This window comes from Mastomys coucha, chromosome X, assembly GCF_008632895.1.
Source record: "Mastomys coucha isolate ucsf_1 chromosome X, UCSF_Mcou_1, whole genome shotgun sequence".
Classification (NCBI taxonomy): Eukaryota; Metazoa; Chordata; class Mammalia; order Rodentia; family Muridae; genus Mastomys; species Mastomys coucha.
In genome coordinates this window covers 133,673,622-133,686,397 of record NC_045030.1, presented here as the reverse complement: position 1 = coordinate 133,686,397, position 12,776 = coordinate 133,673,622, and the positions used below count along the sequence as shown (strand labels likewise).

The following is a 12,776-nucleotide window of genomic DNA, read 5'->3' as shown; positions in this document are numbered from 1 at the left end:
TTCACCCTTTCTTCCTCCTTGCCCATATCTGACACCTCCAATTCATTCCTCTGACTTTATGACCTCTTCTTTTTCAGTAAACCCACTTATTGACCCACAATTATCCAATAGCTGGTATAATAGAAAATAAACTTAGTTTCTATGTCAGTAGATTTGGGCTGCAATGTAATTCAAGGTAGCCAAACCCTCAATTTCTTCATTTGTAAATGGTAGTGACAGTGCCTGTAATGCAGGGTTTGTGGTACAGCCAGCACAATGTCAACCCATAGTTAGGATGGCATTAATGTTAACTATTACACTTAGTCTCAAACTCAGCTTTTTTAAAAAATTGAAGTATAATTAATTAGTGAGCAATTAAATGCAAACTTGTGGGCAACCCCTATTTCCTCCTTTCTCTTTTTTCCTCACACTACCTGAATTTCTCTATCACTGTTTCCAAATGAGGAAAACTGCACTAAAATGGTTGTTTTACTTCTATCCTGTATCCTATTTTTCTGTTGTTATTTTGCCTCTGCCTACCTGTCTTATTCCTCTTCCACTGCCTTTTCACCATCTCCCTTGGAATCTTGAGGTGAGTAGCAGTAGTTTAAGAAAAGTTAACAAAGCAATAAAAAAAAAAAAATCAGAGACTCTCAGACCAAGAAAGCTCTAGGTGGCAGAGGGCAGATGATAGAGCAGGGAACTCCAAGAACAGCTAAGCTGCTAATTTGAAAGTGGTTTGTTGGTTTGGTTAGTTGGTTTGGGTTGTTTTGATTTTTGTTTTCAGGACAGTTTCTCTGTCCAGCCCTGGCTGTCTCCTGCAACTCTGTAGACCAAGCTGGTCTCAAACTCCGAGATAATTTGCTCCTGCTTCCAAGTGCTTGGATTAAAGGTGTGTGCCACTACCACCTGGCGATTTTTCTCTCTTCAGATAACATTCCTGATGACCTATAAATACTATCTATACTTTGTTCTGCCTTCTGGATACCTCTTAGTTACAAATACCAGGTTCAAAGAGCCTGAAGTTTAAAATGTCCTGAGGTTGGCATTATCTCCCACCTAAAGTGGCCTGAAATGGGCCTATGCAAAAGGTTTGCTTGGAGAGTTTATTGTTCAGCTTTTTGCAACTGCAGTGAGAATTGAATATTACCATTAAAATCTACCAGGGGAGCCCCATTTCATAGCTGAAAACAGTGACTGTTCAGTTATAATGCACTAAAAGCCAGGAAGAGGTCAAGGCCTACAGATTGAGCTTGGCTGGGGCCTTGGCCAGGATGTCAGTACCAGGTACCTGTTTAAGAGAAATATCCTGAAGCAAATCATTACCTCCTTTGCTGATAAGAGGTCCCAGTACTTTTCCAATAACATGATTGCACTCGAATATTTCATTGGACCATAACTTGTGGAGCACTGATTTATGGGCACTTACCTTAACATCATGCAGACTATTGTATATGTTGGTGGAACCTAATGTTCCCCTAGTTATGGGTTGGTTGGTGTAAATAGTATTGGTTATTGCATCACTTACTCCTTTCTCTGCCCATGCTCTTATGTTTGCAGTTCAGATTTTGTCCACCAGGTGGCCTTTCTTAGGAAGGAGCTGGAGGAAAGAACCTCAAGGTTTAGATGCCACCTTCTTTTCATTCCTTCCTTCCTTTCTTTTTTATGCCAAAAGAATGAAAATATATTTTAATGCAAAGGGTGTAATTTTTGTTAGACAACAATAACCTTGTTTCTTTATGGCATCATTAACTACTCTTCAATGGTATATTTATAGTTGGACCCGTTACAACTAGACATTTAGGTCTAAAAATATCACCTTAGTTTCCTTAGATTCTAGAGAAAACAGAAACTGGTAAATAAAATGGGTTTATTTATATTTTGGCAAACTGTCCCCCTGGGATTGAGTTTCTCTTTGGATTCCCTGTACCATTCATTATTTCATACTTAATAGGAATAATAAAACAAAAATTGAAAGAAAACCAGAAAGTATGCACATGTAAATGGAACTGTTATCAGCACTTTGAGATTCGTGGGAGGCATGTCTCCCTTGGTGTCAGTACTTTAGGGTTCTCAGTTTGGGAACACCTAGAGAAATCCTAAGTCTTGCTTTCTTCGGGCTCCTGTTTACACTGTTACATTATCACAGGAAACGATTTTCCTGAGACAGTTTATATGTCACTTTGGATTGTAATTTTCTTTTCAGCTTGCTGTTTATTTTTAAAAGTAGCAAAAATTTGCTTTTAAAAAATAGTGAAATCATGTTGCTATAGCCTATAATCCTAGCATTTAGAAGACTTGTGATTAGAGGCCAGCCTGAACTACGTAGATAGACCCTGTCTAGAAAGAAAGGAAGAAAAGAAAGAGGGAAAGAGAGAAGGAAGTGGCTCAGCAGCAAGAGCACTGGCTGTTCTCCCAGAGGACTGGGTCGATTGTTGCGGGCTTGGCTCACAACCTCCTGTAACTCCAGTCCCAGAGAATCCAACAAGGCACTCATGTGGTGCACAGTCATTCATACCAGCAAAAGACCCATACACGGGAGATAAAAATAAATAAGGACAAGAGCTCTCAGGTGATGGTGTTGAATGTATTTTCTTGGCAGAGTAGGATAGAGAGACCAAAGAGAAAAAGACTGGTATCTGTTGTCACTCCATTGCCAACTCCAGTACCCTGTCAGCTTTCAATATCCTTTCATCTATCCACTGCTCCCTACTATGTGTCCGTCCTATATCTCATGCAGACCACCCATTATTCCCATAACTGTGCTTTTCAAGGAAGAGATGGATTGAGTGGGTTCTAGATTTTGGACCAGGCTGGGTAAGCTTCTGGCTAGGTGAGGGGACAGTTGCGTTTCTCAGTGAGTGAACATGCAGAGGGAAAGTCTGTTTCCAAGGAAGGAGATTGACTGAGGGCTTAGCTGGCTGGAGAAAGTGAAAAATGGTTGGAGTAGGCATTTGGAGTGACTGGAGAGCACTGCAGAGCCAGTTAGAGCATGCTGACTGGCACCCGAAGAGCTTTAAAATGCAGTACCGCCCTCTGCTGAATGCTTTCTACCTCTTGTTAGAGCCTTTCTTCTTTCTCTAGAAATCGGCTCCGGTTTGGTTTTTACCAGCCTCCAAAGTCCTCTTTGGAAATGCCAATTGGCACAAGAAAGTGCTGAACTGTTTACAGTCCCTGACTAAGGTTCAGGGAGGGGATGTGGTTTAACTGGGCCACAAAGCCCAGTACAGGACTCATTTGCATGGCCCCTGACGCCATGTGACGCAGCTGGCTCCTCCTATATAAAGAAGCAGGAGCCGAAATTATCTCTGAGTCTGGGTTGGACTGGCGGCTGTGGAGTTTGTGCCACACTAGGTGACACCCCTGGAGTCACTTCCCTTCAACTCCAACTTGGAAGTGCCTACCTGTCTCAGGGTCTGCACTGCAGCCTACTCCTTGCTCCAGGGCCTGACTGCAGCGCCAGAGCCTATCCCAAAGCGGCTCGCCTGCAGCCACTCAAACCAACCACAGCTCCCGGGCAACCCGAATCATGAACACCGAAATGTATCAGACCCCCATGGAGGTGGCGGTCTATCAGCTGCACAATTTCTCCATCTCCTTCTTCTCTTCTCTGCTTGGAGGGGATGTGGTTTCCGTTAAACTGGATAACAGGTAACCACTGGCCCTAGCTCGAGCGCTAAAGTGAACCAGGGAGCCTGCGGGGGCTGGGCACTGAAGTGGATCTCTCAGAGCTAGCTAGCTAGCCTTGCTGGTCCCTGTTCCCCGCGGAGTAGCATCCTGGGAAGGGGCGGGGGTAGGGGGACGCAGAAAGGGGGGGTCACCTCCGCGCAGGGATCCGCCAGCTGAGCGTCTCTGCGGCTGCTGCGCGGTGAAAAACAGCAGCTGCAGCCGGGAAGTCAGAGGGCCGGTGAGCTAAGCAAGGCTGGGGAAGGGAGAAGGCCGGAAGCTTCTAAATCGAGAAGGAATTCCTAGTTGGGTTCGGAGTTCGGTAGGTTTGCCTGGGACCTTTGGGGCCCGCAGTAGGGACTTCCCTTGGGCGCGAATCCATTGTTTGCAAATCGCTCAAAAGAAGGCCTCTCAGGCCAGGGAGCCCCAGAAACCTCGAGGCTCCAATCCTTTGGAACTCAGGGCGGAGCCCTCACCAGGCTTATGGGGGTTGGGGAAAGTGCAGCTTCCTGCAAGGGCTGGAGAGGGACCTAAAGACTAAAGTGTCTGGACTTTAGACCAGGGAGGCAGAGAGAGGAAGACCCTAGGCAGATGGACGACTTCAGCCACAGCTGTCTTTTATACTTAGAGTGACTAATAGGTGGCTATGCTTTTTGTCTTTGCAGTGCCTCCGGAGCCAGTGTGGTGGCCCTAGACAACAAGATTGAGCAGGCCATGGTGAGTAGCATCTGTGTGTCATTGCTGCCCTCTGACTTAGCTTATGTAACTCTGAACAGGTCTGGATGGATCTAAGGACATGGATGCAAAAGTGTTTAGCCAGGGCCCTAAAGAAAATAACTGCTAGCTTCCCATCCTCATTGGAGACCTTAGAATACAACTAGTAGGATACTCCCTTTTCACTAGTCCATCCCAGGGCTTTACAGCAGCCTCTGGCTCCCTCCTAAACGGTGCAGGGGGAGAGCTATGACTCCTGAATTTGTCTACCTTCTGCAGTTGGCAGGGACCTGAGCTCCTTGGATGCAGTTGCACTGCAGTGCCTCTGCAGAACCTGGGCTAGGGTCAGGAGTTGGGAGGAAACAGAAAGCAAGGCACCCCACCCTTTTGCTGGCCCGGTTCTGACTAGGTAAGGGTTATACTCCACCAAGCAGCTAAAATGCTGCAGAAGCTTGAGACTTGTTTCAGTGAGAAGTTCTTAGACTGTGCTATAAATCTTAATGTCACAATTCCCTATCCCTCAGTAGATTCAAAGGGTATAGAGCAAGCTCTGTCCCTCCCCAGAACAAGGTTCCTGTGCCCTGTCTGAGTCTGCAAGACAACTGTGACTCAGTGTACTGGGTTATGTGCAGAGGAGGAAATGCCAAAATAGACGAAATAACAATTTCATATTCAGGCTGGGCAGTGGTGGCGCACACCTTTAATCCCAGCACTTGGGAGGCAGAGGCAGGTGGATTTCTGAGCTCAAGGCCAGCCTGGTCTACAGAGTGAGTTCCAGGACAGCCAGGGCTACACAGAGAAACCCTGTCTCGGGGGAAAAAAAACCAATTTCATATTCTTGGAGAATATTTGTAAAGCAGACTAACAATATGGAGTGCACCATAGGCTTACCCCAGATTTTTGCGAGCACCAGGGCAAACTAAAAGAGCTCTTACCTAGTCAGACTTGAAAGTCATTAACAACTTCGAGGGAACCTGTCTGGAACAAAGCTGGGCTCCCAACCCTGGTATGGCACAAATCCTGAGCAAGAGTCTTAAGTGCTTTGGAAAAGAAAGTGTGAAGAATTGACCTTCAGGCACAATATACTGTAGGAAGGCTGCATGATGGTGGCATAAAGGCCAGTTCAGCAGATTGGTAGCATTGGTGACAGTGCTGCGGACGGGCCGTGATGGCTAACAAATAGCTTTGTTCCATGGCAGGATCTAGTGAAGAATCATCTGATGTATGCTGTGAGAGAGGAGGTGGAAATCCTAAAGGAGCAGATTCGTGAGCTGGTTGAGAAGAACTCCCAGCTGGAGCGTGAAAATACCCTCCTGAAGACGCTGGCAAGCCCAGAGCAACTGGAAAAGTTCCAGTCCCGACTGAGCCCCGAAGAGCCAGCACCTGAAGCCCCAGAAACCCCAGAAACCCCAGAAGCCCCTGGTGGTTCTGCGGTGTAAGTGGCTCTGTCCTTAGGGTGGGCAGAGCCACATCTTGTTCTACCTAGTTCTTTCCAGTTTGTTTTTTGGCTCCCCAAGCGTCATCTCATGTGGAGAACTTTACACCTAACATAGCTGGTGCCAAGAGATGTCCCAAGGACATGCCCATCTGGGTCCACTCCAGTGACAGACCCCTGACAAAGAGCAGGTCTCTGGAGACTGAGTTGCATGGGGCCTAGTAACCCCAAGCCAGTGAGCCTGTCATGTCATCGGGCCCTGGGGGCTCCCAGGGCCTGGGCAACTTAGTTACAGCTGGCCAAGGAGAAAGTAGTTTTGAGATGTGATGCCAGTGTGCTCCAGAAAGTATAAGGGGTCTGTTTTTTCATTTCCATGGACATCTTCCACAGCTTCACCTGACAACGACTGTTCCTATGAAGAAGCCACTTGTGTTTTAAGCAGAAGCAACCTCTCTCTTCTCCTCTGTCTTTTCCAGAAAGGGGCAGAGATGGGAGAGATTGAGCCAAATCAGCCTTCTGTTGGTTAATATTGTATAATGCATGGCTTTGTGCACAGCCCAGTGTGGGGTTAAAGCTTTGGGATGACTGCTTATAAAGTTCTGTTTGGTTAGTATTGGCATAGTTTTTCTATATAGCCATAAATGCGTATATATACCCATAGGGCTAGATCTATATCTTAGTGTAGTGATGTATACATATACACATACACCTACATGTTGAAGGGCCTAACCAGCTTTGGGAGTACTGACTGGTCTCTTATCTCTTAAAGCTAAGTTGTTGACTGTGCTAATTTACCAAATTGATCCAGTTTGTCTTTTAGAGTAAATAAGACTTAAGATATAAGGGAGGGAGAGGAGACCAGCCTCACAATGCGGCCACAGATGCCTTGCTGCTGCAGCCCTCCCTGATCTGTCCACTGAAGACATGAAGTCCTCTTTTGAATGCCAAACCCACCATTCATTGGTGCTGACTACATAGAATGGGGTTGAGAGAAGATCATTTTGGACTTCACATTTGTTTTAAGTTTTGGGTTGTTTTTTGTTTGTTTGTTTTTGTTTTTTGTTTTTCTTTTTTTTAAGTTCTTGTGGGAAACTTTGGGGTTAATCAAGGATGGAGTCCTGTGGTAGACGAGAGGAGCAATTGGGGCCTGGAAAATGTACCCAGGAAGCTTGTGTAAGGAGGTTCTGTGACAGTGAACACTTTCTGACACCTTATCCTGCTGTATATCTCCAGGATTTGGATTTTGATTTTTCAAATGTAGCTTGAAATTTCAATAAACCTTACTTTTTTTTTCTAAAAATAAACTTGGGGTCTGAGTGCATAAATGAACTGGGAGAGGCGGGAGGTTTTGCTAGTCCGTCCAATATTTGTTGAATACCTGGTAAGGGCCAGATCTATGCTATATTCATGATGGTTTGTCATTCACATATTCTCTACATGAAGAACATGCTTGTGCTCTTGTACCTCACTGTCCCAATAAGCTGAGATTCAATACGTTTAAGTAACTTGTCCAGAGTCACACAGCTCTTATAAAAATTAGGACTCACCCTGGCAGCCTTCCTACTCTGTCCTGCTCTTTTATGTGAAAGCTACAGAATGAATGACTATTAACACCCAACTTTAAGTTGAGGGGAGATTTGAAAAAGATACTCCCCAAGAATGTTCCGAAGAAACAGGGTGTATTTGTGAAGGAACAGAGAGGAACCACCTTAATACAGGTGGGCCTCTTCCTGCTTCTGAACCGGTCACCACAGACTGCATTTTAATAATCCACTTGGAGCTCTTGAGCTTGACAAAAAAACAAAGTGTTTCGGTGGGAAAAAGGAGACAGTGTGAGGTAGAAAAGCTAAATTCTTACAGTCTGCTTTCCCAGCCCCACCCAAAAAAAAGATAACCTTCAAATGCCTGCTTCCCCATTAGTCCTCGGAGTTTTCTCACCAGCTGTGTGGGCAAAGTCTATTCCAGCTTCCCTCTGTGCCTCTTAAGGGCTACTTACTACTACCTTCTCTATCCACATTTCCCTGTACTTTGTTTGACAAGCTACTGAACATTTAGTGTCTCTTCTGACATACTCTCAACTGGACACTAGGCCAATTCTGAGCCTCACATGTTCCCAGGGATCTCATCCCATTTCAGTTATTTAATTTAATCTGGGCTTCCCATAGAACACACAGCTATCATTTGGACACATGCAGTTTGAATAGAACTTTTTCTTAAACCATGATCCTCAAAGTGACCAAAATGTGCTTCTTTCTCTGTCAGATTCACACATATTGGCCTCCTTTTCCAATTGTCAAAACATTTTTAACATTAAATACCTCTGCTTGCTGGCCACCTGAGCTCCAATTTCCCTACCTTATTTCAACCGTGTTAGTCAAGATATCAAAGTCATTGTGTACACCTGTCAGTTTGCTCAGGGTATACATAATGCATAGATTCTAGCATAGATTACAAACTGAGGTCAGCCCCCAAGCAGCCATTCCTCATCTGACCTGGCTTCTTAATCCTCATTCCCAAGCCCTTTATCTTTACCCTTTAAAGCAAGCTGAGGGGTTTTTGGACTATTCAGGACTCCTATAGACTTCAAACCCTTGTGTGAAGCTGAAAAGACAGTAAAGGAGGGTTTGATCTACAGTGCTATATGATTGCGGTAGGGGCGCAAGTGGGATTAGAGTGTGATGGTATATGTCTGTTAGAATTTCAGCACCTGAGAGGTGGAGGCAGAAGTTCAAGGACAACCTGGACTACATGAGACCTTGTCTCAAAAAGGAGAGGGGGCATGAGGAGAGGAAGAAGTCTAAGGGGGAAGGCCAGAAAGTAGTCCATCAGACCCTCTGGTCAACAAGCACTTTCTGTACAAGAAAGGGGAAAAAAACTTCTCCCACAGTCACTTAGTGGTAAAGAGAACAACTTTGTTCCCTAGGCAACCCCGCCTAAACAGAGACAAACACTGCAACCTCTGAGGCCACAGCAGTTACTAGACCAGATAAGAGGAACTTTAGAGGTTTGTTATTCACACACAGGAGCAACTCTTTTGTTATTGTTGCTCCACAGAAAACCAGCTATGGTGGAGAAAGGCAGAAAAACATATTGTTTGTGGACTTCTATGGCTTTTCGAGATCTGGGTTCAGCTGATCTAATCAGACCGAGATACAAGGAAAACAAACAAACAAACAAACCAATAAGAGCTGCAGCAGTAATCCTTCTGGGCATGCCACCTTGCCAGGTGACCTGTGATCTACTGTCTCATTGATCCTCCAGGCAGTCTTACTGGCACGACCAAAAGGATCACAAAAACACTCTGTAACCCTACTGAAGGCAAAGCTCTGTGTTTCCTGCCCTTACAGAAAGGTACTTCAAGATTAGTTCCATTAAATAGACAAAAAAAAAAAAAAAAAAAAAAAAAAAAAAAAAAAAAAAAAAAACGGAGCCCAAGAGCTCCATGCAGCCCCCTGAATTCTCATGGGTCTCGGGAGACAGTGGATCCCCCCCTGAAATGTCAAAAACACTCTCAGAACCCCCTCGGGTCCATAGTAGTTGAACTTTTTTAATCTTTACTGAGAGAAACAGGAAAAAGGAGAGGATGAGGGAGAAAGAACAAAAGTATTGACCTTAATGTGGCTTTTAAAAGAATTGCTTATATTTGCCCTGAAGTAGTAATGCATGTGCTAATTAGCTCTGTTTAGCTACACACACAGACACACACACACACACACACACACACTGGGACTAGATGATTTACAGCAAAGGGCTTAGGTCTAAGGAACAAAGCCCCAGGCTAAGGACAAGCACAGAGGACTCTTGGAGAACCAGTGGAGACTGAATGGAGAAGGAGACAGGTCCACTTGCCCCCTGGAGTATGGAAAGAAAGACAAGTGAAGGCACACAGGAAAGAAAGTGCTGGACCCACTGGCTCCTGTGGTGTTTTGATCATCATCTTACTTATTCAGGAAACCCTTGCCTTCAAATCCTACTTCTCCTCCTAGCAGGCTAGGAATTGATGGGCCAATGACAGCTCAGTCCCTGGGGAGGTGTGCAGAGAAACCCACTCAGGCCCAGACACTGAACTTTTATGTCACAAACCAGTGAGGTATGTCCTGTTAAGATCCCTGTTTAGAGACAGTGTAGCTCAGTGGTAGAGAGCATACCCAGTACAAAGAAGGAAGGCCCTATTTCTAGCTGCAAACCCACCAATAATAAATGTTCTCATTTTACCAATGAGGTGAGAACACTAAGTAAATTACAGAGAAGTTAGGCCCCTGGGCCAAAGTCATATAGCTAGTGCAAGGCAAAGCCTGGATGTAGAGGAGATGAGACAGATGCCTGAAGAGATAGGATAAACAACTTCAACAGTTTCTTTACTTTCTCCTTTGTAGTGTAATGCTTCCCATTCCAGTAGATGATGGTTATAACTTGGAGAGGTAGAAAGGAAAGGACACCAGTCCAAACTAGCAGAAGCTACCATTAAAAAAAAAAAAAGTGAGTTGGGTGGTGTGGACCTAATGGTGACCATTGCTGCTTGACAAAGTTCCAGCATATCCACATCAAAGATCACATTCCCTTCCTGACTCCACATCTCCCCTTAGGGATCTGAACCCCGTTGGAACTGGACTCCAGCAATTGGGAAAGCATTGGAGTGAACAGAGACGAAGGAAAGTGGAGGGTGGGAAGCTGGTTCTGGCTCCAGGCCAAATGCCTTTAGATAGCATCTATCTAAGAGGTCTCAGGAAAGCTTCCCAGTAGGGAAATTATGTGAGCCAAGAATTATTCTGGCAGCTGGGGAGGCTGGAACAGGGAAAAGCTAATGATAGGCCTGCCACTGTTAGAATCCAGGTGTGAGGGGATAAGGCCATCCCAGGGAAGGTTAAGAACAGAAGTCGTGGAAAGAAAAGGATTTCTCAAGTGTGATCTGTAATCCACCCCATCAGGACTCCCTGGAAGTTCCAAATGCAGATTGCAGCTCCACTCGGGAAGGCTACAGAGCCTTCATCTTTCACAAGTCCATGTTGCTGGTGAGTCTACACTATGGAAAATTTTGAGGATCTACGAAGTGAAAAGTTAGCACAGCCTAGGAGCAAAATGAGCCAGGTAGGGAGGTGATAACAAAGCAGCCTAACTCAAAGATGCCATGAAATCTGATTACTGATTTTGTATGATTTTACATATATAAAATTATTTGCCAGTTCAACCAATTTTTTTATACTCTTACAACTGAAGATGACAGAGCAATCAAGATGTCTCTGCCTCCACTTTCTGAATGCTAAGATCACAGATAGGCAACACCACACCCAGCTTTAATCAATTAAAAATTATTCATTTTATGCATATGGGTATTTTGCCTGTATGTATGTCTGTGTACCATATGTATGACTTGGATGCAAAAAGAGGATGTGCACTCTGTGGAATTGGAGTCACAGACAGCTGCGTGCTTCAATACAAAGGCTAGAAGTTGAACCTGGGTTCTCTGGGTCAATAGCCAATATTCTTGCCACTGTGCCATCTCCCTATCCCTGTAACCACTTTTCTTTTTAGATGAGGATGTTCCTGCTACTCCTAGACTCAAGTCATTCTCCCAGCTTAAGAGTCTGAAGCAACTGAGACTACAGGTCTGAGCCACCAGGCCTTACTTAAGTTTAACCAGTTTAAAAGGTACTGACCACTGATGCTAAGAATGTTCAGGCTCGTGTGTAACCATCACCAACACATGTCCAGGACGTGGTCAGTATCCTAAGTTGGCACGTGCTGTGTCCCCAGGAAACACTTCCTCCACTGTACTCACATCCCACCACGGAAATGATGTCTGGTAGATTGAAAGGGCTTTGTAGAAAAAAGGTGAATTCCAATTTGCATTTCCAGCTGAGCTAAGCATATTTGCATATGGAAAGATCCTGTAACAAACTGTGTGGACAGAGAATTGTGAAGTCCAGGGCTGAAGCACATGACATGCCCATGTCTGCATGTCATCCGAGCTGAAATGCTGCAGTCATGTGAATGGATATAAGCCACCACCTCTGGGAGAAGTGGCTGCAAAGGAGGATGAACAGAAGGCCGAAAACCCAAGAAGGAACCACCAGGCTGCTTACGACGAAAGAGCTGGGAAAAACACTGGTTTTTGACCACCTCTCATTTTTACTCTTTGGTCCATTCTTTCTGATCTTTCTTCTTCAGAGGCCTCCTTATCATAAGTCCTACCATCCCGTAAAATTGAACACATTCCTAAAGGTCACTTTGAGGAGGACTGAAGCTACTAAGGTCTTCCAGGAAGAGGCAGCCAGGGGCTCTGAGTGGCAGCCCTTGCTTGTCTTTCCACAGCTAATTGTATGACCGTGGCCTTCGCACTGCCTTCTCTAAACACTAGTTTCCCAAGCTGCAAAACAAACTGCTTCCACTGGATCCTTTCAAAAGCCCAGCAAGCCCAAAGACAGCTGTCTGGCTGTAAAATTTGTATGGATTACCAATTTGCTCTAGGGACCTCAGTTTCCCTTCTAGCCTCTACTTCCTATTCATTATATCGAGTTACCAAGTTGCTCAGTTAAGATCTCTTTAGAACTCTATGCAACCCTTGATATATATATATATATATATATATATATATATATATATATATATATATATATCTTGAAGTTCTGATTCTCCTGTCTCTACCTCCAGATGCTGGCATTATGGATGTGATTCACCATCTGTATCTGGTTTATGTGGTGCTGCAGAGAAAAATCAAGGTTTCAGTGCATCCTCGGGCCATTTCCAGACCCCTCACTGCATTTTCTAACAGCACATACGACAACTCTCTGAGCAATTGTTACTGCCTAGAGATGGTGCTTACATTAACTTTGTTCTTGAATCGATTAGGTTCTAGACTACATGGAACAGTGAAGAGTATTTTGGGGAGAGTTCAGGATAGATATATTTTAATGACCTACACAATGCCAAGCATTGTGGTGAAGACCTGTAATCCTAGGACTTTGGAGACTGAGAGAGGACA

At 44.7% G+C, this 12,776-nt stretch overlaps 1 protein-coding gene across 3 annotated transcripts; it reads left to right on the top strand.

Annotated features, from left to right (window-relative positions):
• The first annotated feature begins 3,063 nt into the window (after window positions 1-3,063).
• Tsc22d3 (TSC22 domain family member 3) lies at window positions 3,064-7,098 on the top strand. 3 transcript variants are annotated; one of them, XM_031368748.1, is made up of 3 exons: window positions 3,064-3,630; window positions 4,311-4,362; window positions 5,559-7,098. In XM_031368748.1, exons 1-3 carry the CDS (start codon window positions 3,509-3,511, stop codon window positions 5,796-5,798), a joined length of 414 nt encoding a protein of 137 aa, XP_031224608.1. In that variant the 5' UTR covers window positions 3,064-3,508; the 3' UTR covers window positions 5,799-7,098. The 3 variants fall into 3 exon arrangements, with proteins under 3 accessions (XP_031224608.1, XP_031224610.1, XP_031224609.1); XM_031368750.1 differs by lacking the exon at window positions 3,064-3,630 and adding an exon at window positions 3,662-3,886; XM_031368749.1 differs by lacking the exon at window positions 3,064-3,630 and adding an exon at window positions 3,819-3,967.
• The last annotated feature ends 5,678 nt before the right edge of the window (window positions 7,099-12,776 follow it).